The sequence below is a fragment of the Neoarius graeffei genome, chromosome 16, assembly GCF_027579695.1.
Source record: "Neoarius graeffei isolate fNeoGra1 chromosome 16, fNeoGra1.pri, whole genome shotgun sequence".
In the NCBI taxonomy this organism is placed as follows: Eukaryota; Metazoa; Chordata; class Actinopteri; order Siluriformes; family Ariidae; genus Neoarius; species Neoarius graeffei.
In genome coordinates this window covers 25,722,475-25,749,870 of record NC_083584.1, presented here as the reverse complement: position 1 = coordinate 25,749,870, position 27,396 = coordinate 25,722,475, and the positions used below count along the sequence as shown (strand labels likewise).

Sequence of the window (27,396 nt, the reverse complement as noted above, 5' to 3'; positions counted from 1 at the left end):
CTACCTCGTTTCATCTCATTGACGTAATTACGTCTTTTACACAATTACGTCATTGAGATGAAACGAGGTACGTGATTGGCCCATCGCTCTGTAACAACCAATGAATGCGCTTGTTAGCTGTACGTAAGCTCGCTTCAAACAAAGAGTTGAAAGATGGCAGCCTCCGTGATCGAGGCATAAAGATGCAAATCGAGTTAAAGAAATCGACAGAATAGTGAAAAACAAGTTCCGCTGGGAATGGTTGGAGAAAGAGGTTGCTGCAGACGTTGGACATAAGACTGAGACATTTGTTCAGTGATTTCGTTCTTTGGGGAGAGGGCAGAGGTCTCTGGCTGTCAAGTTTGGGGATACTATCCCCAAACTCATACATGTCAACCTATACGGAATGTCCGTATTTTATACGGTTTTCATTCAATAAACATAGTATACGGGCGTATGAATAAAGTTATACGGATTTAAAAAAAAAAAAAACTTCAATATTTATTTAGAGCTATAATCAATTCCCATGATGATAAAATAGCGCATAACATTTACAAACGTACTGTACACTACAGACAGCCAGTAAAGAGTCTTATGAAATCGCGCGTTATCTTGTGGTAGCGAGACTTCGTTCCACTTCTGATCATGCGCACACCGCATTGCGAGAATCCCGCCAACCCGGAAGTAACATTTCCACCTGAGCGACTTTCACTAGTGACTGAAAAGATTCTGAATGGGCACTCCGGCAAGATCAACACAGACACTTGCTGTGACATGCAGCCTCGTGAGGTATTGGTGCAGAGTGCTAAAAAAGCTGTCATGGGGTACAATTCAGAACATTAGAGTGACACTTTGTGTTTTTGTCAAACATTGGAGCTTTGTATTCATTCTGAAGGTTTATTGTTATTAATATTGAATAAAAAGTAACTTGGATATATCTTTAATTATCATTCAAATTTTAGGCAAATTATTTAAATTTGCATCTTATACGGATTTTATAAGGGAAATACGGATTTTGGAGGTTGGTTATACAGGTTTGAGTGACCAAAGGTTGATATGTATGGGATACTGGGACCTCCCCTGCCCGAACTACGAGCGTCCAAAGTCGGGCTTGAGCCCGGGATAGAAACGAAACCTAAGCGGAGCGCCGCGGCTCGCCTCGGGGCGAATTACGTCCCAAGGCGCGGAGCTAGCGGGCCCTGCTCGCGCTGGTTCTTTGGGGGGGTGTGAGTGAGTGAGTGTGTGTGTGAGAGAGTGTGTGTGTGTGTGTGTGTGTGTGTGTGTGTGTGTGTGTCAGAGTTGCATGTTGACCATTAAATTGGCTTGAATTTGTTAATCATGACAAGTTTTTTCTTGTGTGTTTGCTTGCCATTTTAGTACAATTTTTAAGTCAGAAAACCCCAAAACCCAGGAGCTTCGGGGGGCTTCCCCCCTTGTCCCCCCACCAGGGCGCTGCCCTGGACCAGCTGGGGGCCTGCGGCCCCCAGACCCCCGCCTAAGATTTTCAGATAATTTCACCAGCCCCAAATCACATCCCTGTTTTTGTCCTTTGGGAATTGTTGCATCTTCCTGTAATGTTCACATGAATCCTGTATAGTAAAGCAGTGTTTGTTTACCCTCTTTCTGCGTTGCCATGGGGGTTGGACTGTCTACCACGGTAATTACGGTAGGCTAGCCTGGTGACGTCTTGATGAGGACGTTTTTTATGAATGACTCGAGCACGCTAAACATGCTAATGAGTGCGTATGCTGTCAGGAACGTGGAAAAACTCGCGCACTTGCCTCAACAGATTTAGGTAAGTCAGATTGTATGCAGACCTGTTTATAGGTAGTCTAGCAAGGTTACAGTCCGCAGAATGAGGCTGTCACGGCAGCACTACTTGTACCGGGGATATAAATATGAAAAATTGCCTTCCCCCGTTCAGTCACATAGTACTACATCAGCTGTTCATGCTTCCCTCGCTGTTTATCAGCGACATCAGTATTATCTTTCCCCCTCCACTTTTTGGTTAGAGAAAGGGAATTTCGAATTTTTTTTCATATAAACTTTTAATGAAATAGTCTCCAGCCAGGGGCAGCTTCAAGTCTTACTTGCTATGCGGAGTTTCCGTGTCTTGCGCCCAAATGACGTCGGAGCATTGCCGTAAACGATCGGGGGGATTGTTCTGATTGGTTAAAATATTTTCAATGGCGGCATCCATGAAATTGTCCATTCTGCATAGAAACTGACTTTCGGAGATGGATATCTTGGTTGTGTGAGCTCGTTATTTTCAATTATTTGCACGAATTGTTCGTTTATATCATAATCTATCTTCATAACTGTATTTTAACCATGGGCGCTCTTTTCCTTTAATGGAATTTCATTTCGTTGTACTTCAGAGAATTTTTTTTGAAAGGCATTACTCATGAAAAAGTTTGCTAACTCATTACCATGAAAGAAAGGGTCCCTGATGAGGCATGCTTATCAAAGCTATCTTTAATACATTTAGGACTGGAACTGCTGTGATGACGCACATGCAGACATTTATTGCATGACATTGGTCAGTCCAAACCTGAATAGAAACCCATCCAAGACCAATCTCTGTGTTCTGCTGTTGGCCATGGAAACCTTTTCTCGAATGTGCCGAGGCTAATGGATCATTGAAATTTCACAGCATGAGTTTGTTATTTGGAGTTGTATGAAAAGGCTTTTGGAGTCTCTGAGAACGCCTCCGAGATGCATTAGGTAACTTGTGTCGGAGTAACAAGCTGTAGGAACAAAAGAGTGCTTGTTTTCATATGCACACACAGGAGAGGGGATGCTCATTTACAGCACATGGAGAGAGAACAAGAGACGGGGAGAGAAGCGCCGTGTTGCTCTGGGCGCACACACACATTACACTCACACGCCTAATAGAGCATTCGCCCTTTCTCTTTCTTCAGCACCTTATTCAAGCCAAAACAGAGATCAGGCCTCGATTTAACTAGCTCATCAAAAAAAGAGCATGATGAAGCCCCCGTTATTTCTGTAGAAAGCCACATCTTCACTTTCACTGTGGGGAGAAATTTGTTCTAATTTCAGTATTATGGTTTTGTCTGAAATTATGAAGCTCTTTATTTTTTGCTCCCTTTTTTTCTCTAATATTACACACATTTTCTGTGTTTTTGGCAGAAATGAAAGGAAATAAAGACCAGTGCCTAAAAGATGTCTCATTACAATACCTGGTCCATTTCAAATAATCCTCGTAGACATAGAAATTTCTGTGTAATTTTGTTGTGCTGAATGATGCTCTTGTATTTTTGTGTTGTGGTACAAAATGACTGCATGTTGTAACTTGGCATCGGATGCGAATTTGTAATTTGTATATGAATGAAACAGATGTGAGATCATGGATCTGCCTGGGCCACTTTGGAGCCATGCAAATGAAAAGGAAATATGTGCTTGAGTGAAGGATGAGCAACATGTAAAGATGTGGGGGCTGTTTCCCCTCCCTCTTTTTATGCCTCCGCCACCATAAGGTGCAGGAGGCATTATGTTTTTGGGTCGTCCGTCCGTGCGTGCGTCCATCCCAAAACCTTGTGAACACGATATCTCAAAGGCTAATGAAAGGAATTTCACCAAACTTTCACCATTTGGGGACAAAGATAAACTGGTTAGATTTTGAGGTCGGAAGGTCTAAGGTCAAGGTCACTGTGAGGTCAAATGTCTGTCTGAGAACCTTGTGAACACACTATCTCCAAGGCGGATGAAAGGAATTTCACCAAACTTTCACCATTTGTGCATTTGAGGATAAAGATAAACTGGTTAGATTTTGAGATCAAAAGGTCTAAGGTCAAGGTCACTGTGAGGTCAAATGTCTGTCCAAAAACCTTGTGAACACAGTATCTCCAGGGTTAATACAAGTAGTTTCACCAGGTCAAGATTACTGTGAGGTCAAATGTCCATCCCCAAATCACAACTTAATAAGGCGTGTAGTCTACCGGGCAGAGGCATCCCCATCTAGTTCTATCTAGTTTAATGAGTTCTATCTAGTTTAATGATTTTTTTTTTTAAAAGAAAGGAATATCAAAAGGGCACTGCAATGGATAATATGCATCCTCAAGGTAAAGCTTCATAATTAAATCTTTTGTTAATTTGCTTCTTCTGATTCATTATCCTGGAGCACTCTGTGAAGACGGGCGTCACGGTGGTGTAGTGGTTAGCACTGTCGCCTCACAGCAAGAAGGTCTGGGTTCGAGCCCCGTGGCCGGCGAGGGCCTTTCTATGCGGAGTTTGCATGTTCTCCCCGTGTCCGCGTGGGTTTCCTCCGGGTGCTCCGGTTTCCCCCACAGTCCAAAGACATGCAGGTTAGGTTAACTGGTGACTCTAAATTGACCGTAGGTGTGAATGGTTGTCTGTGTCTATGTGTCAGCCCTGTGATGACCTGGCGACTTGTCCAGGGTGTACCCCGCCTTTTGCCTGTAGTCAGCTGGGATAGGCTCCAGCTTGCCTGCGACCCTGTAGAAGGATAAAGCGGCTAGAGATGATATGAGACTCTGTGAAGACTGTGATACTTGGTTTTCATAACCTTTTTTTTTTTTGCTTGTAGAGCCCATCTACTTTTGGCAGCAGACGGAAGAAGACGTCACAGTGTGCATCCGTTTACCTGAGGGCACAACGAAAGATGACATCTGCTTCAAGCTGTCGGTAGACGGTGTGTGTGTTGGTGTGAGAGACTATACCCCTCTGTTGCAGGGTCAGCTTTTTGCCCCTGTGGACCCTGAGGCCAGTGTCTGGACCATTAAAGATGACAAGAGGTGGGAGATTCTCTGCTGGAGATCTGATAAATGCAGCTGTTGAGTCTGGCTGTTAAGCCCATTTTTACTAATTTGTCCTGTCTACCATGCAATGTTAATTCAGTTTACACTACCCAGTACTATAGGTAAGGAACAGAACAGGATGGGTCATGCTTTTATAGGAAAATCATGGTGTTTCATTCCTCTTGGACCACAGCAATTTGTCAACATTAACATTTTTTATTTATTAAACAATGACACCTTGTGCTTATTATCCATTTATAATTACATTAAAATTACAACCCCAATTCCAAAAAAGTTGGGACACTGTAAAACAAATAAAAGCAGAATGTGAAGATTAGCAAATCATGGAAACCCTATATTTCATTGAAAATGCAATGAATATATGCTCATTTTGAATTTTATGTCGGCAACAGAAAAGTTTCAGAAAGTTGGAACAGGGGCAACAAAAGACTGAAAAAGTTGTGTAATGCTAAAAAAAACCCTAATTTGATTACCGTATTTTTCAGACTATAAGTCGCACTTTTTTTCATGGTTCGGCTGGCTATGCGACTTATACTCCGGTGCGACGTATATATGGTTTTTGTTTTTTTTTTCACTGCGGAATAACTGGAGCTGATGCTGAGTCTGACGACAGCCACGCAGAAGAAGAGGAAACGGCGCTTCATCTGCCGCTGGAGGCAGAGTTGTTCAGAAGCGACACCGAGGATGAGGAATTCAATGGATTTGCTGATTTGGAGTGAAATCATCAGCTTGATAAACTTGATTGACCTGTGTTTTATTATTAATGATAGGCCTATAGTTATTTAAATAAGTTATGTAGTGATTTTAGGCAGTGCTTAATTTGTGAAGTGGGAGGTCCCAGAACACAGGAGGTGGGTGGGTCCGGCGACTCAAAAAAAAAAAAAGGCGGGGGATGGTTTACACATGCGCTTATTGTGTGTGTAAAATAATAATAATAATAATATCAGACATTATGATCTTAGAAAATGCTTTAGTGACAGTTACAGACAGTAATATGTCGTGATATATTATAAAATATTAATTTTTATTAGTCTATATATTAAATTATATATTACATTTGTCTTCTAAAATAACAGACTGTACTCATCACAACCGGTTTATTTCACCATTGGAGATCAGATCACACAAGACATGAGTTAAATGACTCATTTTAAGGATTTAAGTAGGGGATTTAAAAGCGGTTGTTGTTTTTTTTTTTTCACTAGACGGTTGTTTTTACTACCGTACCTGTCTTTGGAGATGATATACCTATAGCCTACTTGACCTCTGATTTGATGAAATAAAATTCGACAAAAATGAAGAATGACACTCCTCGATGATGACTACAGCTTTAACACAGATGAAAGAGCCATGGGGCGATAATAAGCCCTACCGGTAAAAATAATCTAAAAGCAAACTGATTAATGCATCAGTAATAGGCTACTAATATTAGTTATAATAATAATATAGGCTATTAGTAATAACGATAGTGATAGTATTAAAGATAGTAGTAGATATTTAAAATAATCAGACTAGGCTACTTACAGGGCAAAGGGCTCGTTATCACTGCTCAGCTGTTCGTTTATTAAACAATGCAGTCGCGCAGTAACCACGCGCCGCTTATCAGATAGAATCACAGATTCTATGGATAGAATAACCCTTCAAAAAAGTGCGACTTATAGTCCGGTGCGACGTATATATGTTTTTTTCGTCTTCATAATGCATTTTTTGGCTGATGCGACTTAAACTCCGGAGCGACGTATAGTCCGGAAAATACGGTAATTGGCAAGAGGTCAGTAAGATGATTGGGTATAAAAAGATCATCCCGGAGAGGCGGAGTCTCTCAGAAGTAAAGATGGGGAGGAGTTCACCACTCTATGAAAGACTGCATGGGAAAACAGTGCAACAATTTAAGAATAGCGTTACTCAATGTAAAATTGCAATGAATTTGGGGATCAGATCATCTATGGTACATATCATTGAAAGATTGAGAGAATCTGGAGAAATCTCTGTGTGCAAGAGACAAGGCTGAAAACTGACATTGGATGCCTGTGATCTTCAGGGTCTCAGGCGACACTGCATTAGAAGCAGACACGTGTCTGTAGTGGAAATCACTGTATGGGCTCAGGAACACTTCAGAAAACCATCGTCTGTGCCTGAGCTCTTTTACGATGGACTGAGGCAAAGTGGAAAATTGTCCTGAGGTCTGACGAATCAAAATTAGAAATTATTTTTAGAAATCATGGACACCACATCCTCCAGGCTAAAGAGGAGAGGGACCATCTGGCTTGTTGTCAGTGCACAGTTAAAAAGCCAGCATCTGTGATGGTACAAGGGTCCATTGGTGCACATGACATGGGTAGCTTGTATATCTGGGAAGGCATCATTTAATGCTGAATGATATATACCGTATTTTTCGGACTATAAGTCGCACTTTTTTTCATGGTTCGGCTGGCCATGCGACTTATACTCCGGTGCGACGTATATGTTTTTTTTTTTTTTCACCACGGAATAACTGGAGCTGATGCTGAGTCTGACGACAGCCACGCAGAAGAAGAGGAAACGGCGCTTCATCTGCCGCTGGAGGCAGAGTTGTTCAGAAGCGACACCGAGGATGAGGAATTCAATGGATTTGCTGATTTGGAGTGAAATCATCAGCTTGATAAACTTGATTGACCTGTGTTTTATTATTAATGATAGGCCTATAGTTATTTAAATAAGTTATGTAGTGATTTTAGGCAGTGCTTAATTTGTGAAGTGGGAGGTCCCAGAACGCAGGAGGTGGGTGGGTCCGGCGACTCAAAAAAAAAAAAAGGCGGGGGATGGTTTACTATAACTTTACGCACATGCGCTTATTGTGTGTGTAAAATAATAATAATAATAATAATAATAATAATATCAGACATTATGATCTTAGAAAACGCTTTAGTGACAAACAGTTACAGACAGTAATATGTCGTGATATTATATTATAAAATAATTTTTATTAGTCTATATATTAAATTATATATTACATTTGTCTTCTAAAATAACAGACTGTACTCATCACAACCGGTTTATTTCACCATTGGAGATCAGATCACACAAGACATGAGTTAAATGACTCATTTTAAGGATTTAAGTAGGGGATTTAAATGCGGTTGTTGGTTTTTTTTTTCACTAGACGGTTGTTTTTACTACCGTACCTGTCTTTGGAGATGATATACCTATAGCCTACTTGACCTCTGATTTGATGAAATAAAATTCGACAAAAATGAAGAATGACACTCCTCGATGATGACTACAGCTTTAATAACACAGATGAAAGAGCCATGGGGCGATAATAAGCCCTACTGGTAAAAATATTCTAAAAGCAAACTGATTAATGCATCAGTAATAGGCTACTAATATTAGTTATAATAATAATATAGGCTATTAGTAATAACGATAGTGATAGTATTAAAGATAGTAGTAGATATTTAAAATAATCAGACTAGGCTACTTACAGGGCAAAGGGCTCGTTATCACTGCTCAGCTGTTCGTTTATTAAATAAACAATGCAGTCGCGCAGTAACCACGCGCCGCTTATCAGATAGAATCACAGATTCTATGGATAGAATAACCCTTCAAAAAAGTGCGACTTATAGTCCGGTGCGACGTATATGTTTTTTTCGTCTTCATAATGCATTTTTTGGCTGATGCGACTTAAACTCCGGAGCGACGTATAGTCCGGAAAATACAGTACACGTTTCAGAGCAATATGCCACCATCTAGACAAAATCTTTTTCAGGGAAGCCCTTCCTTCTTTCAGCAAGACAATGCTAAACTGCTTTCTGCACATATTAAAACTGCATGGCTCTTTAGTAGAAGAGTCTGGGTGCTAAACTGGCCTGCCTGCAGTCCAGACCTGTTTCCCATTTAAAACATTTGGCACATTATGAAGCACAAAGTATGACAAAGGAGACCCTGAACTGTTGAGCAACTGGAATTGTATATCAGGCAAGAATGGGACAACATTTCTCTTTCAAAACTACAGCAATTGGTCTCTTCAGTTCCCAAACGTTTACAGAGTGTTGTTAAAAGTAGAGGTGATGCAACACCGAGGTAAACCTACCCCTGTCCCAACTTTTTTGAAACGTGTTGCTGGCATCAGATTCGAGATGAGCATATATTTTTCAAAAAACAATAAAATTTCTCAGTTTCAACATCTGATATGTTGTCTTTGTACTATTTTCAATGAAATATAGAGTTTCCATGATTTGCAAATTATTGCATTCTGTTTTTATTTACAGTTTACACAGCATCCTAACATTTTGAAGTCAGGGTAATTTTGTAAACACATTAGTTCCTGTTATCAATTATATTATAACAGTAATGAACATTGATTCCCTCACGAGCCTCTCTTTTATAGTAAGTAAGACAAAAATGGAGCTTGTCATGTTACATCAGTCTTGAAGACCTTCCTGTGTTGGAAAGCTTACTGAGTGCTACAAAGCTCCGACACTGGAGACTCCTTCCAACACCATATCAAAAATGACACGTTTTTACAAATTCATTTATATGGAGTGTCCGTTATACAAGTCTCTATGCAAGCTGTTTAGCAGCAACTACAGTACCAGTCAAAAGTTTGGACACCCCTACACATTCATAGGTTTTTCGGTATTTTGACGATTTTCTACATTGTAGAACAATACTGAAGACATCAAAACTATTAAATAACATCTGGAACATGTATGGAATTATGTGGTAAACAAAAAAAGTGTGAGAAAAACAAAATATGTTTCATATTTTCAGTTCTTCAAAGTATCCAGCGTTTGCCTTGATGACGCTTTGCACACTATTGGCATTATCTTAACCAGCTTCATGAGGTAGTCACCTGGAATGCTTTTCAATTAACAGGTGCCTCGTCAAAAGTTAATTAGTGCAATTTCTTGCCTTTTTAATGCTTTTGAGATCAAACGGTAAATAGTAAATAATAAAAATGTGTTAAATAGCCCTATTCCACAACTGTAGTAATCCATATGTCAAGAACCGCTCAACTAAGTAAAGAGAAATGACATCCATCATGACTTTAAGATATGAAGTGTTGTTTAATTAATAAAAATAAAGAAAAACATTCAAATGATAAGGTTTTTCTGAACTTTTGACGGGTACTGTATATCATATTAACATAACCGAGTGTGTTAATATAAACCTTGCAGTCAGAACTATCATCGAAGCTGCTGTTATAGAAAATGAAAAATGACACACTTTCTGACCAATCAGAATTGAGCATTCAGGAGCGATGTGGTAAGAAAATTATACTGTATACAAACTATATCTATAAAGTATCCCCTAAAAACATGATTCAGAATTCCAGCGTCTCTGGGTTGGCTGTCTACAGAACTGGTTTTGTATCTGTCCTGTGTTTTTATGTCTTTAAAAAATGAGCGAATGTGACATAGAAGAGTTTTATTTGCTTTGTAAACAAATGACAAACAGGAAGTCTTGTGTGTAAAGTCTCGTCCTGATAGCTGAATTGGAGCATAATAACTGGGGGGGAAGACATGCATTTAAAAATGCCACTGGGACAAGTGGAAAGCTTCAATTTTCAAATAACATATTCAAGTGTCCTCTACTTTTTTAATTTTTTTGTTTTAAGATATTCCTTCAGGGATCTATTATTAGACACAAAACTTGAAGCTTAATTTATGAAAATATGAATTAAGCTTAAAGTGAAGAGAGAGCTATCCCAAGAAATGAGAACATGAGGGGGAAATAAAGCAAAACATACTGAGGACATTTTCAGTAAATGGTCACAACTCATTCTGATCTGTGTGTGTGTGTGTTTTAGTCTCGAGAAGAGTAAGGGTAAATGTACAGTTGAAATTGCACTGCATGTGTGTGCTTATATGTGTGTGTGTGTGTGTGTGTAGTCTGGAGTTAAATCTGCAAAAGCGCAGCGAGGGGCCGCTCTGGTCTGAGCTGGTTCTGGGTGATAAGAGAGGACAGTACATCGTGGATGAGGAACAGGCTGCACAGCTCCATCAGAGACTTGCTTACCTCACTGCTGAAGAACTGGTCCGTCATGTTCTTTCTCTCTCGTTACTCAACCTCCAACTCGTATTTGTTCTAAATTAAAGCCAGCTCAGCCTGTTATAGATTAAAACATAATTAGACCTCAGGTTTCTCACTTAAAAATTGCAAATGTGATGCGTTCTTATTTTTTGTCATCATTATTTGCTTCTTTAAAGCTAGACTGCCTTTCAGATTTTTCAAGTGTAGGTCATAAAAAGAATTTTCCCCGACACACAATTATTTTTGTTTAGTGGACCGAAAGCTACTGAAGTTGAATCACAGACTTCCAATTTTATTCGTTTAAAAAAAAAAAATTTTAAATAGAACAATTAATGAATTTATGGCCATGTGGCCCTAAATTATCTGCTATTTTTTCCTGCTTCACCATGACCCAATTCAGGATACTACATCATGCAGCACGTGGTGGGATTTCCCTGTTCGCGCAAGGCATTGTGGGATACAAATTTGAAACAGGAAAGAAAAATGGAGGATGTGAGCGTGCGAATGAAACGTGAAAGACCGACTACAGTAACGGAAAGCGAGAAGAAATATGTTATTTACCAGCTGGGAGGTCCGTATTGTGAAATACCGTGACCGAGGTCTTGAAAGTACTGACAGAGGCCCTCTGGGCCGAGGTCAGTATTTAAGGCCGAGGTCACGGTATTTCACCATACGGACCGACCTTAAGCTGGTAAATAATATATTTATTTTTTTCTTTACCAAATTCTAACAGAAAACGAGAGCGCCCGAAAAGGAAAACCGAGCCAAGGCGAGCCGCCATTTTGAATCCTCATTCATGGCTGTAATGCAAATTGCTTCCTCCTCGGTATACAAGTGCACTTCCATGGCAGGAAAAAAACCTACATTTTGCTGCCTATGTAGTCCCCTATTTATACAAAATTGAGTCATTCAGGATTCAGCCATGTTTGTGCTCGGCATTGGCGACAGTTAGAGGTTTTCAGCTTTCTCCTGAAATGTTTTCTTTTCTTTCTTCTTCCTCAGGGTAGTAAAACTCGCTTTTGCTGTAAAGACTGTCGTTATCACTATCCATGATGTAAAATTAATGCTATTCTCCTGAGAAATGCTGGCAAAAATGTATAAGTTTTTTGATAAAAATCTTATAAATAAATCTTATTTAAAAAAAAAAAGTGTTGACAAAAATTGCTACTATGTTTGTTGTTGTGAACGAACGAGTGGCCAGAGGTCCATAACCGGGGTCTGTAACTTGCCAGCCAATCAGAGCGCAAGATTTGATGGAAACCGGGCCGCGAAAAAAATAAAAGACGTTATGTTGCGAAGGAAAGGAAACGCAGGACCAAACTAATAAATATCGGCCGTCAGCGAGCACCTCGGTGTGATCAGCTGTTCGTTTAGCGACAGAATGATGTAACTGTCGGTGCACGGTCAAAGGTAAACCTGTGCACACGAACTTCCTCTGTCTGCTTGACTGCGCGAAGCGAGCGATTTCATGCACATTATTTGCTCGGGAATCCCCTCAAATTAAATGACTTCCCAGCCACAGAATAGCCTGATATTTTGTGAGATATTTCAGAAATAAACATGTATCACAATGACCATATTTCAGAGGGGACTCAATTTCACCGATTTGATCCCCCACTGGCCGAAAGGCCCGAAGGGGGATTATGTCGTGGCGATGTCCGTCCATCCGTCCCAGGGAGGGTACTCACCTTCTGAAATCAACTCCTCTCACAATTTTTGGAGGAATTTCACGAAACGTGGCAGGATTCTTTGTTATATGTCGGTAATACGCATATTGCAATTTTGTTCAATTCAGTTGCGTTTTACCAGAGTTATGGCATAGTTGCCAGCGGGGGATGTCGTGCTCTCAAATCACTCTTATTTGTATTATTTTTATATTCATATTATATCTTTATTAGATAGTTATGATTATATACATGCAGGACCTCTCTGAAAAACACCACGGTGATGAGAGCCTCCTGTATAAACATTATAAATAGAATAAATAAAACATTACTTCAGTATATTTACATGCCTTTCTTCTTCCTCTTCTGTTCCATACTGCCTTTTCAGAATGCTAACCCGGAGAAAGATAAGCCTCCGTGTAATGCTCAGGAACTGGAGGACTGCGATGGCTTTCCAGATGATAGTTCGACACTAATGCGGTTTGATGGTGCCACCTTGAAGCCCACCCATGTGGTATGTCAGCACACAATCAGTCAATAAACTGAGCTTTGTGGTTCATCCAAGGCACTCGATATAAACTTGGTGAAAACTACAGTAAGAATACTTTAACAGAGCAACAACTTTCTCTCTCGTATCACAGGTTGTGTAAGCATTCCCTCTTGTCCTGGCTGCTAAACATAAGACTGAAAGAAAGACAGTCTCAAGAGGGACCTTTGTACTTGGAAATCTTAGATAATGGTAGGGCTAATAGTCTCAAGGTTAGACTTCATTGGTTGTATTGATTGTTTTTTCTATGGATGACAATCCACAGAATCACAGAATATGTTTCTTTTGTTCAGATAAGTGCAACACACAGGCAGTTCTTGAGCCTGAAGTTAGAGACGTCATTATAATGTTAACCCGGCGCATCTCTTAAAGTGCATATTCTGGACCAATTTCGTTTTTTTTTTTTTATATATGTCCCTTTACACACTCATCCAGAAGGGTAATTTTGCACAAGGCCATCTGTCTACAGCAGAAAAAAATAAAATAACAAAACGCATCTGGAAAAATCCCAAGGGAGTCTGGAGCCAGTTTCATGACTTTACCTGCGGAAGCGCCAGCAGTTTCAGTGCACAGCCTGTGTAGACCAAGCGCTCCCATTTCTCTCATTGTCTTTTGGAAAACGATGAGTACTAATCCCATCAAGATTGGTGTTGCTACACCCTCCTACGATACATCTGTTAACCATTTTAATAATTAAGTGATAACGTTGAAGAAATTTGCAGAAAACCACCAGGTCGTTTTCTCATAAACAAACCAGCGCTGACGTAGGATTCAGAGGGAGGCGTCCCGCACGTGATGTCACGAAAATCAGTGTTTGCCGGGAAATCCAAATGCCAAGTTTTTTCAGAGGCGGACCAATTCGCCTCAAATGGCTTGATTTCAACTGAATTGTTCTGGTATTGCACAAGGTAAAAAAAAATTGCACAAAATGCAAAATGTGACAGATATTTTACCAAAGTTTAATATAAAATAGGAGAATTACATTGATCTTGCTCCTGAATTTACCTGTGATATGCACTTTTTAAGGTGATTAAACACAGGGCAACTTTTTGGGCAATGTTGCCGGCAACGGGCAACCAGGTGAGACAAAGGGCAACTGGCACCAATTGGCACCAACCAATCAGATAAGAGCAACTCTCAAAAAAAAAAAATCATGAGCTGCCCATCATTTTTAATTTGACGCAAGAGAACTACCATTATCCCTACATAACTAGCGGTAACTTTCAGCTAACTTTGTTAGCAAAAACCACCGCTAGTTAGCTAAATCCCATTCAGTCTCTCCAGAGCGGTGGTTCCCTGGTGAAAATCTTTCAAGGATCTGTAAAGTTCTTTGTGAGGGTCTTTGAGGATCTCAACAAAGATCCTCAACAGATCTTCAAGGATCTTTAAAATTCTTGGCAAGATCTTCAAGGATGTACAAAGATCTTTTAACTTCTTGACAATATCTTCAGGGATCTTCAATTTTCCTGCCAAGTTCTTCAAGGATGTTCAAAGTTCTTTTCAAGATCATCAAGGATCTTCAGAATTCTTGTCAAGATCTTTAAAGTTCTTGACAAGATCTACAAGAATCTTAAACAAAACCCACATTCAATTCCAAGCAAAACAATTCTTTACTGATGTTATCATGACGTATCATGAACACAAAGTTATGTTGAACATTCAGGAAAAAGCAAACAGATTGATGAGGATATTGTTATCTTGCCATCTGTTTGCTTTTTCCTGAATGTTCAACATAACTTTGTGTTCATGATACGTCATGATAACATCAGTAAAGAATTGTTTTGCTTGGAACTGAATGTGGGTTTTGTTTTTTAAGCTTCTTGAAGATCTTGTCAAGAATTTCAAAGATCCTTGAACAAAATTTAATCCTTTTGTTGATTTTCCTGTTGTAAACAGTTGGTCCTCTCTCACATTTGTCACATTTCAGTTCTGTTTGATGTTTTGGTAGTCATGGTTGTTTTGATGGCAGGCCATATGAGCTACTGCGTCCTTGACGTTCTGGTAAAAGATTTTCATAAATGTGTTTATTATTATACTGTACCCCTGCTCTGGGGGGGGGATACTGGTTTACATCTGTCCGTCCATCCAAAACACCCTTTATCCTAGCAACCACAAATCATAGCCACCTGGTACCAAACTTCAGCTTGGGGTTCTATACCGTGTATACCGTTTTCAGGTCTGTCGCAGATCGACTTCCTGTTTACCAACTGAATGTATTTACGAAACATGTAGCGTGGATTTACAAAATTTTCATCACACTTTTCTCAGCAACTACAAATCACAACTATTCTTTAAATTCGTTTCTTAAGACAAGGATTTTTTAAGATGTTACCTTGACAGTTTCGGCGATAAACTTCCGCCTTCTTCAAAACAGTCACCAGATGTCGAGTGGTGACGTGCCTTATCAGCTGATGTTACTCTAAGGAGGCGTGAACGTCCCGCCCAATTTGACAGGTAGTTCACGCCTCCTGCTGTCAGGTCGCTCCTCCAGGACAGCGCTCCAGGTGTGCGACAGCGCATACGCTCCCTCATCCCGGTTCATCGTTCTCTGCGCACGCTTGCGTATCTCCACTGCCTCTAAAATCCAACGCTGGAATCTTTTTTTCTTTCTATGTCGAGTCACCACTCGACATCTGGTGACTGTTTTGAAGAAGGCGGAAGTTTATCGCCGAAACTGTCAAGGTAACATCTTAAAAAATCCTTGTCTTAAGAAACGAATTTAAAGAATAGTTTCAATAGGTAGACATAATGAACTTTCACTACATACAAATCACAACTGTTTGATTCATAATAAGTGTCCTATTCCTTCGATTGCTTGCATTCTGATATGAGCGGGGGGGGGGGATATGTAAGTGAGCAGTAGCTCACAATTGATCTTGTTTAGTAAAGACAACCTAATAACTTGCAGGATAAGGATACAAATGAGTTACAACAGTCTTCAACAGCCACCAATGATAATTGTGCTTCCTGTAAAGGCAAAGTAGCACAGTACATAAAAACATCACGTCACGTTTTGACGCAAATACTTCAGCATGACTTGTGTTATTTATGAATTTATCATCAAGGTACATGTGTAGCTATTGTTTGAATCAGGGTTTCTTATTGGTTAAGACATATTGACTTCTTTTTTTTTTTTTCCTCTTAATGCACCTTCTGTGCACAACATGTCTTTCAGAGCCTCTTGCATTCCAATTCTTGTGTGACGAACTCGTTTCTTTCTTTTGATTTTTTTTTTCTCTCTTCACTGGTAACAACCCTCCATCCTACTAAATTGCGCTTTGACGCATGAAGGAAACATGCTGACCTTTTCATGAGTGCATCAGCTCACATATTGTGCCTTAACAATATCCTTGGCTTTTCCCAGACCGCTCCGATTGTAGATTTGTATCTTTCAGCTGAGTGCAGGAACCGAGCTGAAAGGTCTTCATGTTTGCTCTTTGAACACCTCTCGAGAACGGTGTGTCACCTTTATGACTTGCACGTGGCCTCTTGAGTGGAGCTAAGACAGCTCCTAGTTGGGTAAAAGGCTTGACATTTAGCTTCAATTTTCGTGAAATAATGTATTAAAAGTTTCTTGCTTGCTTTTTGGTAAAGGTGAAGGATGTTTTCATTAAGTGCTGATTGCCTGTGCGTTAGCAAGAGGAATGACCTATCGTGGCTCTCTTAATAAGCATCTTGTAAAGCAGTTGGTTTATTATGTAGGACAGAACAATCTTGGTTGATGAAGGAAAATGATAGCTTGTGGATAATAACAATGCTGTTTCATAACTACTTAATAAAGGGAAATTGAAAGGTGTTGGAAAGAACCTATGGGAATAATGATAGGATAAAGGCTCTGTATTTATTTTTACAGAAAGATGATTTATTTTTAGCTCTATTGTTCTTTTGAAATAGGAGCAAACACCATGGATACTGGCTTTCAGGAGAATCAGTCACATCCACACTTGCATCTGATCTACATCATTAAACCATGGATAGATGTATTTTTGTTTTACGGCATAGCATAGACCACTGTGGGTTTGTTTTTTTTTTGTATTTTTACTGACTTTTACTGACATTCAAACCGGATGATAAATATCCAGCACTCCACTGTTAAAAATGTGACTGCTGACCAAGAAATCCAGCCTGGAGAGAATGCAATACATGTTTGAATCCCATTCCATGCACAGCCATCGTAATGTGGTAAGAAGTGAAATTCACACAGTCATACAATGGTGCTTGAAAGTTTGTGAACCCTTTAGAAATTTCTATATTTCTGCATAAGTATGACCTAAAACAGGGGCGATTCTAGCATCTGATCTTTGGGGGTGCTTAGCCCCCAGAGCTGACAGAGGCACCTGGCTTGAACGACAGTGTTTCCACGTTTATTCCGCATTTAGACAGACTTAACTAGACAAGAAGACTACTAGACAATTCTGCAATGTTTTAACAGAAGCTGACCCAATAAACTATGATATCTACACATTTACAACCACTGCCGCAAATATTTACGTTATATTTTTAACAAGACCTACTACTGCATTTGTAATGTTGGAGCTATTCATTTTGAACAGTGGTAATTGTTAATTAATGTGTTATTGTGTTTTGTGTAATAATAGTGTGTATTATTATGATTTTACATTAGTTTACATTAGTAAACGCTATGTTACATTAAGTACAAAAGTATCTCGATATGGATGGTAAATGTCGTTTTTATCATTCTGTTCATAGACCAGGGAACATCAATATTGCATTATGCATATTATTGTGTTGTGTTTAACAATTGTAACTCCAGTCCGTATCTTCACATCTCGCTATGCCAGTAATACTCAGGTGCTACTTCGAGTTCCTCATCGGCGTGGAATCCAGTTGAAAAAAACACCATGTCGTAGCAAGCACTCGCGCGGACAGGCAACCCAATCAGAGGGGACGCAAGGAGGAGAGGTATTTTACTGGCCATAGAACTCACGTAACAGGTGAATTCAAGAACACGCCCGCGCTGCCGCGCACACATTCATTGCGCAGTGCGCAAGGGCACTTATTTCTGAAAATTACGTCCAAAAGCAGTGTTTTTGAGGGTGCTGAGCTAGGGGGTGCTGAGCTCGTTTTTGGGGGTGCTTGAGCACCCCGAAAAATAGGTTAAACACGCCCCTGACCTAAAACATCATCAGATTTTCACACAAGTCCTAAAAGTAGATAAAGAGAACCCAGTTAAACAAGTGAGACAAAAAATATTATACTTGGTCATTTATTTATTGAGGAAAATGATCCAGTATTACATATGTGAGTGGCAAAAGTATGTGAACCTCTAGGATTAGCAGTTAATTTGAAGGTGAAATTAGAGTCAGGTGTTTTCAATCAATGGGATGACAATCAGGTGTGAGTGGGCACCCTGTTTTATTTAAAGAACAGGGATCTATCAAAGTCTGATCTTCACAACACATGTTTGTGGAAGTGTATCATGGCACGAACAAAGGAGATTTCTGAGGACCTCAGAAAAAGCGTTGTTGATGCTCATCAGGCTGGAAAAGGTTACAAAACCATCTCTAAGGAGTTTGGACCCCACCGATCCACAGTCAGACAGATTGTGTACAAATGGAGGAAAATCAAGACCATTGTTACCCTCCCCAGGAGTGGTCGACCAACAAAGAACAAAGAGCAAGGTGTGTAATAGTCGGCAAGGTCACAAAGGACCCCAGGGTAACTTCTAAGTAACTGAAGGCCTCTCTCACATTGGCTAATGTAAATGAGTCCACCATCAGGAGAACACTGAATAACAGTGGTGTGCATGGCAGGGTTGCAAGGAGAAAGCCACTGCTCTCCGAAAAGAACATTGCTGCTCGTCTGCAGTTTGCTAAATATCACGTGGACAAGCCAGAAGGCTATTGGAAAAATGTTTTGTGGACGGATGAGACCAAAATAGAACTTTTTGGTTTTAATGAGAAGCGTTATGTTTGGAGAAAGGAAAACACTGCATTCCAGCATAAGAACCTTATCCTGTCTGTGAAATATGGTGGTGGTAGTATCATGGTTTGGGCCTGTTTTACTGCATCTGGGCCAGGACGGCTTGCCATCATTGATGGAACAATGAATTCTGAATTATACCAGCGAATTCTAAAGGAAAATGTCAGGACATCTGTCCATGAACTGAATCTCAAGAGAAGGTGGGTCATGCAGCAAGACAGCAACCCTAAACACACAAGTCGTTATACCAAAGAATGGTTAAAGAAGAACAAAGTTAATGTTTTGGAATGGCCAAGTCAAAGTCCTGACCTTAATCCAATCGAAATGTTGTGGAAGGACCTGAAGCGAGCAGTTCATGTGAGGAAACCCACCAACATCCCAGAGTTGAAGCTGTTCTGTACGGAGGAACGGGCTAAAATTCCTCCAAGCCGGTGTGCAGGACTGATCAACAGTTACCGGAAATATTTAGTTGCATTTATTGCTGCACAAGGGGGTCACACCAGATACTGAAAGCAAAGGTTCACATAATTTTGCCACTCACAGATATGCAATATTGGATCATTTTCCTCAATAAATAAATGACGGAGTATAATAGTTTTGTCTCATTTGTTTAACTGGGTTCTTTTTATCTACTTTTAGGACTTGTGTGAAAATCTGATCATGTTTTCGGTCATATTTATGCAGAAATATAGAAAATTCTAAAGGGTTCACAAACTTTCAAGCACCACTGTAGGTACACAAGTGTGAAATAAATCTTCCTGCACTGTCATACCACACAAACTGGTAGCTTATTGTATAGTGGCCTTGGAAACTCCTTAAAGCTATGCTCACACTCCAGCTCGTGATGCTTTGCGATGGGTTATCAATGAAAATGAAGCGTTTTGGTGACGATGCATGGTGATTTTAAAGGTGAGTTAAAAGTTGTGGTCACACAGCAGACGAACACTTGACTGTCGCGTGTTTGCGCACTCGAACGGCCACGCTGGCTCACAGGACCCAATCGTTACGAGAAACACCTGATACTGATTTGATCGCAATCAGTATTATCATCACGGTCATGTTTGTTTCTAGCCATGTTTATGACTGTTTTCGGTTTTTTGTTTTTGTAAATATCACGCCTGCTAATAAACACTCTCTTCTTGCATCCGTCTACCGCTGCATACCTGACAGAATGCTTGCAAAGTCTCTGTGAAAACAGCATCCTTATATGCGCATGCTGATTGTGCTCAAATCAGCATCAGGTGTTTCTCATAATGACTGGGTCCCAAGAGCATGCACAACATGCTCCGAAGGATCTCCTAATAGAAATGCACTTTTTAAATCTTGGCGAACGTTAGACTATGCCAAGCCGCTGTGTTGATGAGGCTCCTGTGAGCATCTGGGATATGGATTTGAGACAAATGCATCTCAAGAGGCTCGACGAAGGTTCCCCAAACTTCAGGAAATATTCCCAAACCCATTTGCAAGTATTCATCACTTAAGTTTGCTGACAAAAACATTGCCACCAGTTGAAATTTTTCGCGATGTTTTGGGTCGCTCATGAGAGGGAGCCATAACAAAAAACAACTCGTGAAGCTCAGAGAACAATTGACATATACTGCACGATTGGTGGCAATGCTCCTGATTTTTCATCATCAGGTATTCACAAACCCATCACAAGTTGTAGTGTGACCAGGGCCTGACATTTTCTACTATCCATACATGGCCATGGCCTATAAGTTAGAGAAGCAGCTTTGAGCCCAAAGAGTTGCTGGTTCAAGTCCCTGAACCGGCAGGAAAAATCCATGGCTGAAGTGCCCTTGAGCAAGGCACCTAACCCCCAACTGCTCCCCAGTCCCTGTGTGTGTGTGTATTTATGTATGTGTGTATATATAGACCCTTCCCGCATGACGTCGCCACGAGATTTCGGTAGTCGCCATATTGGAAGACCAAGTACACATCTATGAAAGTACATACATACATAAAACAAACTATACCTGAAATGTAGCCAGGGCTGGTTCTGCCCTAATCTGGACCCGGGTGCAACATTGCGCAACCCCCCCCCCCAAAAAAAAAACAAAACAAAACACACCAGTCTAAATCAGGACAACCAGTGTTCGAACTACGGGGTACTCGGGGGATCCGAGATCCCCTGAAACAGACATGAGATCCCTTGAAAACATGATTTGGGAAATGTTGGGGGGGGGGTCTCTAAAATATTGGCAAAATGATGTTTATTGACATAGCAATTGTGTGTAACGGGAAGCATTTGCATATCCGAAGTGTTGTGTTTACATCAAAGATAAAATAAACCGATATGACAACGACTGCTGCTGCCAGGTTGGTTGTTGAGTAGCCTGACTGTTTTTTTTTGTTCTTGCGTGTGGTATCATTGATGACGCGAGGTTGTTTTTTGAACATGCCAATGCAGACACGATTTCCCCTGATGAGTTATGACTTCAGACGCGATGCGTGTGTGGAGGTGTGGAGTCCGTGTGATATGTGCGTAAGATAGGCTTCTCGTGTTTGGAGATCCGCGCTCCGAGACAAGCGCAAGCACCCCCCAAGGGAAAAAAAGGGACCCCCCGAAAATATCGGCATAGTTCGAACACTGAGGACAACCATCACATAACTATAAACATTTTAGATCAACTATTTTAACTAAATGGGCTATAATAAATAAGCCTGCAGGCAGCCACGGCGGGCTGCCTCAGAAAAGTAACCATTCAATGACACAACTGAAAGCCTGCAGCCATGGCGGGCTGCCTCAGAAAAGTAACCATTTGTCCTACCTTAACTCGTTTTGCTTTTTCTGCCTCCTTTTTTGTATTTTCGACCCTGCGTTTATTTTCTTTCCTTTTCTGAAAACCCGATTTGTGTCCAGACATTTTGTTCTGCTACCAACGAACTAACTCGTCAGGTCTCGTCTCTCGAGTCCGCGATGAAGGGCAACAATTGATACATTTTTATAAACAGCCAATAGGGAGGTTGCAACGTTCAGGCTCTCCTTTGCTCAGACACTCAGTAATGCACTTATTCTCTGTCTCCTGGCAGAAAGCTCCTTGGTTTGCTCCCCTTGTGTCTCAATCACAGCTGGTATTCTGTAGAAAGACTTCTTTTCACCTTTCCCATCAGCTTTGTTGGAACACCCTAACACAGCACAAAAGTTTACCATTGTAGGTTTATGATGAATCAAGTGCCTCGTGGGTTTAAATTCCGCGCGCTACCGTTATTTCTCCCTAATCACGAGTTTGTTGGTCTTCCAATATGGCGCAGGGTTTGTTTGCTTCCGGTTTCTGGTGATGTCAGTGGGAAGGGTCTATATATATATATATATATATATATATATATATATATATATATATATATATATATATATATATATATATTTGTGTGTGTATGTACACTCATTGTACACTGCCCTGGATAAGTGTGTCTGCTAAATGCCTGTAATGTAATACAGTTTTCTAGACTTATCTGAACTGAAATATATTTTGCTTTTGCATGTATCAAGTCTGGTTCTAGAAGAATTATGGTCATTGAGAAAGCTGATGTTTCACTACAAACTAAACTGATTCCCCTTATGTCTGTTTCCTGTGTAACATAATGCAACATCTTGATCAAATCGTAGGGAAATTGACTCTAAAGGTCAGAAAGTAGACAAAATAAAAAAATATCCATTAAAAAGGGTTAAAAAGTAGACTAAATAAAAACATATCCATGCCACTTTAGTGAGTTATTTTATATTTTGCTAGAGATGTCTGGGATGCTTCCCGGATTGGGTTTTTGCATACTGATATGCTTTTTTGAGGGTTTAAAAAAAGAGATAGATAGATAGATAGATAGATAGATAGATAGATAGATAGATAGATAGATAGATAGATTTAGGCACTGCCTAAAAGCGGAGCTCCCATCTGTTTCTGGGTTGTAGAATTTTCTTATAGCCAGTCTCTCTTGTTTTATTTCTTTACTGGCTAGCACTGGCCACTAGGCGGTGTGTCTGACTGGTAATTACTAACACTGGCCACTAGGCGGTGTGTCTGACTGGTAATTACTAACACTGGCCACTAGGCGGTGTGTCTGACTGGTAATTACTAACACTGGCCACTAGGCGGTGTGTCTGACTGGTAATTACTAACACTGGCCACTAGGCGGTGTGTATGACTGGTAATTACTAGCACTGGCCACTAGGCGGTGTGTATGACTGGTAATTACTAGCACTGGCCACTAGGCGGTGTGTATGACTGGTAATTACTAACACTGGCCAGGAGGCGGTGTGTATGACTGGTAATTACTAACACTGGCCACTATGCGGTGTGTATGACTGGTAATTACTAACACTGGCCACTAGGCGGTGTGTATGACTGGTAATTACTAACACTGGCCACTAGGCGGTGTATATGAGTGGTGGTACACGGACAAACCACAAAAAATCGACTCAATGGGTTTACCATTTTTTCTTAGGTATGGTGCTCCGCTCGCGCGGGCCTTCTAACACTGAAGCTCCGCTAATAAATAAAGCTCTTCTAATAAATAAAGGAGGGTGATGCTAATCAGGTGAATCTTCTAGGATAAATGAACACCAACTGCCAGGTTGACGGGTCCTACTATGACATGATTGTGCGTCAACGTAAATGTATTTTTCATGTCCACTTTTATAGACGCAAGTGAGGGAAGGGATTGAAGAGAGTGAAATGAACGTAATGAATATTTTTTTGGATAATTGTGCTATCTACAGTGGTATGCAAAAGTTTTGGTACTCCTGGTCAAAGTTACTGTGAACAGTTAAGCAAGTTGAAGATGAAATGAACTCCAAAAGGCATAAAGTTAAAGATGAAACACACTTTTCAACATTTTAAGCAATATTGGTGTATTATTTTGGTTTTGTAAAATTTTAGAATGAAAAATGGAAAGGAGTAACTTGCAAATGTATGGGAAGCCTAAGAGATTTGAGCACTCAGATCACTTTGACCAAGGTCTCAGACCTTAATTAGTTTGTTCGGATTATAGCTTGTTCACACTCATCGTTAGGAAAGGCCAGGTGATGCAAATTTCAAAGCTTTATAAATACCCAGGCTCCTCTAGCCTAGTCCCAAAAATCAGCAGCCATGGGTTCTTCTAAGCAGCTTCCTACCACTCCGAAAATGGTTGAGGCCCACAAAGCAGGAAAAGGCTATAAAAAGATAGCAAAATGTTTTCAGGTTGCCATTTCCTCAGTTCGAAATGTAATTAAGAAATGGCAGGTAACAGGAACAGTGGAGGTCAAGATAAGGTCTAGAAGACCAGGAAAAATTTCAGAGAGAGCTGCTCGTAGGATTGCTAGAAAGGTAAATCAGAACCCCTGCTTGACTGCAAAAGACCTTCAGGAAGATTTAGCAGACTCTGGAGTTGTGGTACATTGTTCTACTGTTCAGTGACACCTGCACAAATATGGCCTTCGTGGAAGAGTCATCAGAAGAAAACCTCTCCTGCGTCCTCACCACAAAATTCATCGTCACAAGTTTGCAAAAGAACATCTAAACAAGCCTGATGCATTTTGGAAACAAGTCCTGTGGACCGATTGAGGTTAAAACGGAACTCTTTGGCAGCAACAAGCACAGGTATGTTTGGAGAAAAAAGGGTACAGAATTTCATGAAAAAAACACCTCTCCAACCGTTAAGCATGGAGGTGGATCAATCATGCTTTGGGGTTGTGTTGCAGCCAATGGCACGGGGAACATTTCACGGGTAGAGGGAAGAATGAATTCAATGAAATTCCAGCAAATTCTGGAAGCAAACATAACCCCATCTGTAAAAAAGCTGAAGTTGAAAAGAGAATGGCTTCTATAAATGGATAATGATCCTAAACACATCTCAAAATCCACAATAGACTACCTCAAGAAGCGCAGGCTGAAGGTTTTGCCCTGGCCCTCACAGTCCCCTGATCTGAACATCATTGAAAACCTGTGGATAGACCTCAAAAGAGCAGTGCATGCAAGACGTCCCAGGAATCTCTCAGAACTGGAAGACTTTTGCAAGGAAGAATGGATGAAAATTCCTCAAATAAGAATTGAAAGACTCTTGGCTGGCTACAAAAAGCGTTTACAAGCTGTTATACTTGCCAAAGGGGGTGCTGCTAGGTACTAACCACGCAGGGTGCCCAAACTTTTGCTTCGGGCCCTTTTCCTTTTTTGTCATTTTGAAAATGTAAAAGATGAAAATAAATTGTTTTTGCTTAAAATATAAAGGGAATGAGTCATCTTTAACTTGATGCCTTTTGGAGCTCATTTCATCTTCAACTTGCTGAACAGTAACAGTAATTTTGACCAGGGGTGTCCAAACTTTTGCATACCACTGTACGTGCGTTTGGATAAGAAAACAGGAATTGTCACTAAATAAACTAAGTAAAGGTTGGATACAGTGCCAAAAATGTAACTGTAGAAACTTTTCTTCACCATTGTACTTGAACTTTCTTCATCACTGACACATGGAACATGAAACCGAAACCTTCCAGAGTAATACATAGTAGTCAGGGCTTTCCCCAAAGCGCGGATATGCGGCACTCGGCCGTGCTGTGTGACGTCAGCGCTGTGCTGTCACTTGCACGCCAAAAAAAAAAAATCGATACCATAAATTGAACAATGCAGAGTACTTTCTGCACCTAAATATCTCCTATTCCCTTCTGAAAATGAGTAATAGCTATAGAAATAGGAAGATATTGTAATGTATAGGTCTAGACTATCCTGGTACTCAACCCAGAAGTGAAAATAAAGGGTTTCACTGTGTGCACTGATGGCCATTCGCAACCATACATAAAACCACATCCTAGGCGCTGGTCTCTAGATGGCGCTGTTGCGTGTGTTGACCTCGATTCTGTTCTTAGCATCCTGGAATTGGAAAATGAAGAGGCGTGCTACAAATGCCGCTTTTCCACTACCAACGCGGCTGAGTTGGGCTGAGCCGTGCCATGCTGAGTCGAGCTGAGCGGGGCTGTTGGAGTTGCATTTCGACTACAACCGCGCTGAACCGTGCTGGCTGGAAGTGGGTGGACACATTGGGTGGAGTTAGCGAAAGTGGGTGGACGTCACGTGATGTTAGGCGGCGCAAACAGTGACATCAGTGACCTTTTAAGTGGTAGTCTCACGACCCGGATAGTAAACAATAAACATGGAGTCGTTAGTGTTGCTGGTCTTGGTGCTGTGGCTTGTTGTCACCGACAACGCCAACAGATACTGGCAAGAGCGTATAGATGAGGCGAGGCGCATAAGGCTTCAGAAATTCTCATAATTCGTAATTAGGGCCCGAGCCCTATAGGGCGAAGGCCCTATTGTTCTTGTAAGAGTTCACTATTATTATTCTTCCGTCTTCTTCTTCTTCTTTATTTTTCTCCGCTGTTGGGCCATTTTCGGGGCGCTTGCCATGGGCGAAAACGCACGAAATTTGGCGCCACTTCCGAGAATTGCCACCGCTACTCAGAACCACAAGCCCAAACTTGGCCGGGGCTCAGGGCCTCTATAGCGCCCCCTAAGTCGTTGTGATTTTGGCCTCCCGCATTAAGGTGCCTGGTTGCCATATAGTTTGTAGTAGTGGCATGCCATTTGGTATGCATATGTATCTCACTAAGCCGGACAAAAATGTAATGCCAATGCATTAGCCACGCCCAACAGGAAGTGAGGTAATTTCACTTTTGTGCGAAATGCATGGCCACGAAGATGGCGCAACTCCTCCTAGACCGTTCATGGGAATGTCACCAAAATTGATACACATCATCTACAGACATGGCTGACAAAAGTTACTAAATACGTTTCACGTAGCATTATCCGTTCAGAAGTTATACGTCAATAAATTTTCACTTCAAAATTTTACATGCTAAAAAATTCATAACAAATCTTCTAATTGCTCAACACTGCTCATACTTCACACGCTAATCACTCATTGGGCTTCTGACATGTTACCCAATTTCTGTTATATTTCGCCACTGGGGGCGCTATTTTTGGGCAAAAAATCCAATCTTTCCTCAAATTTGGTCAAACTTCACGGCCACCCTCTTACTACCTCCCATGTCATGTATACCACATTTTGGGAATATTCGTCCATGGGGGGCGCTGTTTTTTGCCGACGCAATTTCTCCAAAACGGGTTTTTGGTAAATAATTCCATAATGCTTTTCCTTCACACCACTACCTTGTGATAGTACGTTGCTGTTGTGAACACTTATTTTTCCATCTCATAATCGCTCATGTACAGCATAGCGCCACCTACTGACATGGGAAAAACCAAAAAATTTATTCTTCAAAAATCTATATCTCATCTTCTATTTGCTCAATTGTCATCAAACTTCATACGCAAACTCTTCATAGCTCACCTGACATATACGCCAAATTTTGTGCACTTTCGCCACTGGGGGTGCTGGTTATGGCAAAAATGATATTGCAGCTTCTGATTTGTCAAACTTGGCAGGCAAACTCTTTACAAGACCCTAATTGGGGCGC

At 40.7% G+C, this 27,396-nt stretch overlaps 1 protein-coding gene across 2 annotated transcripts in view; it reads left to right on the top strand.

Annotated features, from left to right (window-relative positions):
• nudcd1 (NudC domain containing 1) overlaps window positions 1–27,396 on the top strand; it is a 104,419-nt gene that overhangs the window by 55,983 nt on the left and 21,040 nt on the right. For both annotated transcript variants that reach the window (XM_060942685.1, XM_060942684.1), the window contains exons 6-8: window positions 4,547–4,754; window positions 10,652–10,796; window positions 12,846–12,971. In XM_060942685.1, coding sequence (XP_060798668.1) covers window positions 4,547–4,754; window positions 10,652–10,796; window positions 12,846–12,971 — 479 coding nt within the window. The remainder of the gene's footprint in view (window positions 1–4,546; window positions 4,755–10,651; window positions 10,797–12,845; window positions 12,972–27,396) is intronic.